At 38.4% G+C, this 7,340-nt stretch overlaps 1 protein-coding gene across 1 annotated transcript; it reads right to left on the bottom strand.

The window, feature by feature from the left end:
* Positions 1-517: 517 nt before the first annotated feature.
* Positions 518-1,108, bottom strand: LOC138906002 (uncharacterized). The gene has a single exon (XM_070194520.1). It carries the CDS (start codon positions 1,106-1,108, stop codon positions 518-520), a length of 591 nt encoding a protein of 196 aa, XP_070050621.1.
* Positions 1,109-7,340: the final 6,232 nt, after the last annotated feature.

Raw genomic sequence — 7,340 nt, 5'->3', positions numbered from 1 at the left:
CAGGTGGTTCCACAGCAGGAGACATTACTCAGTGATAGCGGTACACCCTCTTCCCAGTTGACTTGGTGAGCCCCACTTCATTTTGGGGTCATGTATCTTTTGTTCCTTGTGTATTGTGTTTGAGGTATAGCATGTGCCTTATTGCTAGCACTATCATAGTACTCTTTTGTATCTATTAGAGGCTCCGTAGACTTGGTGTGGGTTGTGCATTGGTATTGGGAAAGTCAAGATAGTTATATTGTATGTGTGTTACATCTTCCACTTCAAACTATGAAAGTGTGTGTATTTTTAGACTTTATAAATGAAGTAACTAATGGTAATAAATTGGTATTGTATACATTATCTCCTTATTGTTTAATTAACGAAAATATGTATTTTCTTTATTCATAAGTGAGTTTGGGTAGAAAGTATCTAGCAGGCGTGCTTGACCGGGTTCACTCAGTTGAGTGCCGGTCGCGCCTCCCGAGTTCGGGGCGTGACAACCTTGAGGCCTCTTGGCCTCCCCGTCCTCTCTTTCTCAGCCCTGCATACCCTCTAGCCTCCACGCGATCTCTACCACCTGCTGAAATGGAGTATCCATCTCTAACTCTCGAGCCATGATGAATCTAAGACCATAACTGAGCCCCTCGATAAATCTACGGATTCGCTCTCTGATTGTAGAAACCAAGGTAGGTGCATGTCGGGACAACTCACTGAATTTGATAGCATACTCTGACACCGACGTAGTCCCCTGACGCAACTGCTCAAACTCGGTATGCCATGCATCATAAAGGGTCTGGGGAACAAACTCTCTCAAGAACATCTTTGAAAGTTGAGCCCAAGTGAGTGGGGCTGCATCAGCTAACCAACCCTCCTCGTACTCCTGCCACCACCGACACGCTGCTCTTAATAGCTGAAATGTAGTAAAACCAACTCCGTTCACCTCCACAATACCCATAGTGTGGAGAATACGGTGGCACTTCTCTAGAAAAACTTGCGCATCCTTTGTAGATGTGCCGCTGAAAGTAGGAGGATCATACTTCTTGAACCTCTCAAGTCTCCTCTGTTTCTTCGTATATGCCTCCGGCCTAATGTCAGGATGAACTAGAATGACTGGTTGTGCTGGCATGTGGACCCGTTACTATGGAGTACGGGCCGTGGGAGTCTAAGCTTCTCCCCCAGTCTGAGATGTGGCAAGTGCAAGGGGGATCAATCTCACCTGAGCAAGAGTGCCGAACATGCTCAAGAACTATGCTAGGGTCTCCTGAAGTCTAGGGGAAGTAACAGGCACCTCGGGTGCCTGTCCCCCAACCGGAGCTACTGGTGGCTCCTCAGTCGCTACTCGGGCAGGTGGTATGGTTGTAGCACGTGCCCCTCATCGGCCTCTACCCTGACCTCGGCCCTGGACCCGACCTCGCACAGCTCTAGCAGGGGCAATCATCTGATCTAGCAGTACGTGTCCTCACCATCTGTGAGAGAATAGAAAGACAAAGACTCAGAGATCGAAGTCAACAAATTTGTACAATAAGGAATCAAAGAAGTGGAATTTCCTAACAGTTATGTAGCCTCTCGAAGATAAGTACAGACGTCTCCATACCGATCCGTAAGAATCTACTAAACTTGGTTATGACTCGTAACACCTATGAACCTAGAGCTCTGATACCAACTTGTCACGACCACAATTTCTCACCTTAGGATGTCGTGATGGTACCTAGTCTCTAAGACTCGGTAAGCCTAGCATTCATTCATATCTTAATATAAATAACAAACTATGATAATAAGATAAATCGATAAAACTCATAATAACTCCAAAACGGAACATCAGTAACAAAATCCCCAAAACCGGTGGAACTGAGTTATAAGCTCTACAAAAATAAACTAAAAATCTTTAATACAACACTGTATAAATAGAGGGTAAATAGTAGTAAAAGTAAGGATAGGAAGTGACTCTGAGGCCTGCGAGCGCCAAGCAGGTGAAGTTTCCGGAATATCTGGTCAAATCACTAGTGCCTAGCATGAGCTGAAGTACCAGATATGTACAAAAATATGCAGAAGCGTAGCATGAGTCAACCACAATGGTACCTAGTAAGTATCAAACGTAACCTCGGTAGAATAGTAACGAGGCCAGGTTAGGACACCTACTAGGACAAGATAAACTGAACAGAGTATAATATAGACCAATAACGCAAAACTAGAAAATGAATGATAACAAAATAGTACAATAATGTAGGCTAGTAACAGAATTTAAGCCAAAAAAGGGCAACGAGAAGTGAACACATAATGAGAACAACAAGTAATCAAATACAGACAAATACAATTAAGACAATGAAGAAAATAACAAGAACTTTCAACCAACAAGCCTTTTTAACATGGAATGTACAATAAGAATAACAACGATGGTACCATACCTCATATTCACATTTCAAAATTTAAATCACAATCTTTTTTTAAATCGCCGTGTGACCCTTACATTTAGATATTTTTGAAATTTTTTTTTTCGAAATAGCTACATGCGCTTTAACCCTCTTATATCACGGTGTGGCTTCAAGTAATTCCCTTACCAGCAACAAGCACATAAATTCCACCATAAGTCATCGTATGCACATCAACCCCTATCCTTATACCTCCGCATACGCATCAATATCACAACACAAAAATAACTCGCACCACATGTGCCCATATGCCACAAATTGCGAAAATCAACAATACCAATGTTACCACATTATATAGCCAACGGCTCAACTACAATGTGAACAAGAATTTTAGCAATAACAAAATAAATTGAGGAATACTCAACAAGAAATGATATCTCAACAATCAACAACTTCAACCTCAATGTGATAATCGTTTTCGCAACTTCAACATCAATAACCCAACAAGTGGATAATCCCACGAAATAACAACTTCAAGTAAGAGTAATTCAATAATAAGAGAGGTAACAAGACAATAAGAGAGGTAATAACTTCAACTAAAGCATGTATGACAACATAACAATAAAAGATAGAACAAGTGCTAACAGCATCAAATAGAGAATGTGAGAGTAAATTATACAATGAAAGATATAACATGTTATGACAAACTCCATTAAATGCATGGAAGAAGTCTAAAAGTCTAAGCCGGTCAAAATATCATGTATAGCTTGTGCACACACTCGTCACCTCGTGTACACATCTTCCACATAATACAAATAACACAATCAACCCAAGTCTTAAGGAGTAGTTCTCCCACATAAAGTTAGATAAGATACTTACCTCAACTAGGCCTAATCAACCCTCGAAAATAGCTTTTCCCCTAACATTTGCCTTTACATGGCTCAAATCTAACTAGAAATAACTTAATATTATCATACAATGCAAGGGAAACTACTTACGATAGATAAAGCTATGATCTTTATACAATTTCCCAAAAGTCAACAAAAGTCAACCCCTAGTGCACTCGGTGAAAACCTGAGTCCAAGGGTAGATTCCAACTATCCATAACAATTTGGATTTTGAGAGATCCCCAAATTGTTATTTCCCATTGATTGTACATAAAAATCCCCTCCTACCGAGTCTAGGGTTCTAAAATGAGAGATCCCGACTTTCCAACCTTTTGTTCAGTTGCAGATGTCGCAATTGCGACACTGGGTTCACAATTGCAAAGAAAGTCTCGCAATTGCAACTACTGACAGTTTAAGTGGGAAGCGCAAATGCGACATTGGCTTCATATTTGCGAAGCCTGTCCCCATTGCAAATATGACAAAATTATCATAAATGTGATCCTACTCTGCCCAGGTACTACTTCAAAATTGCGACCTAGGCAATGCAAATATGACACCTGAGACCCCCTGCTAAGGTCGCAATTGTGATGCTGGTGTTCGCAATTGTAACACCGGAGGCATCAGCACACCAGTAGTCCATATTCAATTCAAAGACATTCTGAAACATATCTGAAACCCACCCAAGCCCCCGGGGCTCCAAACCAAACACCCACACAAGTCTAATAATATCACACGAACTCGCTCGCGGGATCAAAATACAAAAATAACATCTAGAACTACGAATCAGACATCAAAATGAATTTCAAATGAAAACTCAAAAACCTCTAGAATTGCAACCAAGCGTCTGAATCCTATCAAATCAACTCCAAATGACACCAAATTTTGAAGACAGGTTCCAAATAGTAAATGGACCTATTCCAAGCCCCAAAACCAAATTCTGAACCCGATATCCAAAAAGGCAACCTACGGTCAAACTTGGAAAATCTTCTAAACCTCAGCTTGCCAACTTTCGGTAAAACAAGTCAAATCAACCTAGGGACCTCGGAATTCAATTTCGGGCATACGCCCAAGTCCAAAATCAAGATATGAACCTATATGAGCCATCAAAATACTATTCCGAGGTTGTTTTCATAAAAGTTAAACTTTAATCAATATTTCTAACTTAGGCTTCTAAACGAAGAACCAAAGGGTCCAAATCAATTCAAAACCTTCCCGGAACGAAATTAACCAACTCCGCAAGTCATAAAACCCCAAATACACATGTGTAAAGCATAAAAAAGGGGAATTGGGACTCATATACACAAAACGACTGGTCGAATCATTACAGAAAAGGCATCAATTATCTTACGGTTAAGACATTAGTTTTACTTGAAAAATAAAAATCAGCTCCGATAATTACTTCCCCTTTCATGTCGATCTCATCTAACACTTGTAATGATCTTAACAAAGAAAAAGATTTATCGCACGCCAAATGCATGACACATATCATGTTAATCAACCAAGATTAAATGACAAATTTAGACAAGAACACATATGAATTAACCATAGTTAAATGATAAATCCTGTATAAAGTTAAGGACACACATGGCATGCACTTAATTATTATGTTGGTACCTATATCATGTGCAATAAATATAATTCCCCTTACCATATACTCCAAAATTCTCATTATGCTGACGACAATTAGATGCTCTAACATAATGTTTTCTCGTTTTCTGAATGCATAAGTTCAATATGCTCATTGTTTATTCAACGTCTTCCTTCGGCACTTTGGCACCTTTGAAGATGAATGCTTAATTTAGGCGTTCAGTTGCATAGGCAACCTGCGGGGCATTGGGCTCAAGAGGAGAATCTGACAAATAGAAAACTTACAAGGCTACAACCACCCAGATATATTACTTTGCTTGTCCTAAGAGTGTCAATGAAGTCATACTTAGGGTGAGAGTTGTGTTCTAGTCAAGGATTAATGAAGGGTCGCATCTCACATAAAGGTTGTTATCCTAATATGTGCAAGGGTGAATACCCCAAGTTTGGTTTTCCTTCGTACCAAACAATACCTAAAGACTGTGCTAAGCTAGTCAAGGTTGAAGCTCGGGTACAAAATTATGATGAGTGCCATGGTAAAGGTGCGAACTACCAGGCCTAAGGCCTAGGATCAACCCTCACTTGATTCAATTTTTAGCAAGGCCAATCTTACTTTTCCATGTTCCCTCTTTCCAAATTTTTCTTTTCTTCTATTTTTCTAAATTTCTCATTTTCATCTTTGTATTTTCTCTCAACATACAGTTCCATTTATTAGTTATATAGATTATAAAAAGTAGATTTGTTTCTGTTTTCCTTTTCCAAATCTCGAATTTTGAAATTTTAATATGATTTTAATCATTTTTCTTTTCCATTATTTCAACCAATTTCATGTTGAATGACATAAAAACATATCTATTTTCACCTCAGTCAACCATCTTTAATGTTATTTTTCCTTGAAAGGACCAAACATTTTTAATTTGGTTATCACATGTGTATTTATGCACCAAAAACTCTTGTAAAGTGAACCAATTAATTAAAAAATGGATCGAACCGAACCGAATTAATTCAAAACTGAGGGAACCAGCCAAATGTATACCCTTATTCAATCTCCTTGACTAGTGGTAAGTTTACATTAAATACAATGACACCCGTAATCATCAAATCATGAATCCGCCTCTCGACTTATGACCATTGACCACGAGGAGCAATGTTGTGTTTGAGGCATGGAAATGTATAGGTGTACTTTTTAGCTTCGTTCAAATGTATATCTTGGGCATATGGTCGTATTAACTATAGACTGGCTTGTGGTTCAATGGAACTGCAAATGCCGCACATTAACTGTTACACCCAATGTTTTTGTTTGTAACAGTACGCTGTAAATCAATTGATGTAAGTTCAAAAATTTGAAATCATATTTGAAAGTAAATAAGGTAAGTTAATCATGTTACCTTGGAGGTTACAAATATTTAAGATCATGAACTGCAAGCACCAAGAGGGCTGGAAGGTTTAGAAGGTAAATGAATCGAAGAAAATAAGTTTCGTCGAAAGAAGGTAAGTTGGGAATGTTATAAACCGTACTTTTGGGTAAAACTAGGGTGATTAACATGATAAGGAGGTGATTTTATGAGGTATTTTAGTCGTATTATAGTTGTGTGTTAAGTTTTGAAGTCAAACGAGTTATGAAACAAAAGTCGACAAAAGTTGTCGCAAGTTACATTCATAACTTTACATAAACTTTAGGTCTAATATTACTAAGCTTTTCTCTCAATATACTTCGTATTACGGGGTGATCCACCCACTAAATTGAATATCTACGAGTCTAGTTTCTAACACATTAAACCATTTGAGGATACAATGTCATAGTGGAGAGATATTAGCATTGTTGCGAGACTGCACAAGCAGCTCCCTTTGGGACCCACAAGGTCGGTTGAGGATTATCTTGATAGATAAAGTTGTAGCCTTCATCTCTAAGCCTCATTTCGACCCAAATATAACATAAAAACTCTCTCTAGACCTCCTAAACACATCCTTAGGATTTTGAAGCAATTCCATCATCCACAGCTCAAAATCAAGAAGCGAACACATCAATGCAATCCTTACGACATAGGTAAGACTTTGCCGTCCTCCTTTCTCCTTATGACTCATGTTTTGGAAAGAGCTTCATGGCTAAGGAAGCTTCTCACCTCTGTATTTCAGTTATAAAAGCATAAGTAAAGGTGTAGATAAAAGGGAACAAGGTTTGGAAGCAAGAACACAAGAGGTATGTAGGGTTTCATTTCGTTTTCGGCATGATTTGGTTTAGCTAGCCTTTCTTCTTGATCTTTAAGAGTTGTTCAAGGGAAATTTCAGAATCTATTGTATTCTTGTATAGTATTCAGTTCCATATGTGAAATATGGATAAAACTAGTTTAGTTTGGAACTTCAAAACACAACAAAAACAAAAAGGTGAATCGCCCATTTGGCCTATGCCATCCAGATTTCCGTTTATTTTGTTCCTTTGATATTTTTATGTATACCCAACCCTATATGATCTTAATAGATTCATTTAATATTATATAAGCTTAATTGTCATGTGTTG

The sequence above is a fragment of the Nicotiana tomentosiformis genome, chromosome 2 (assembly GCF_000390325.3).
Source record: "Nicotiana tomentosiformis chromosome 2, ASM39032v3, whole genome shotgun sequence".
In the NCBI taxonomy this organism is placed as follows: Eukaryota; Viridiplantae; Streptophyta; class Magnoliopsida; order Solanales; family Solanaceae; genus Nicotiana; species Nicotiana tomentosiformis.
The sequence above is the reverse complement of the archived record's forward strand: the minus strand, read 5'-3'. Positions and strand labels throughout refer to the sequence as shown.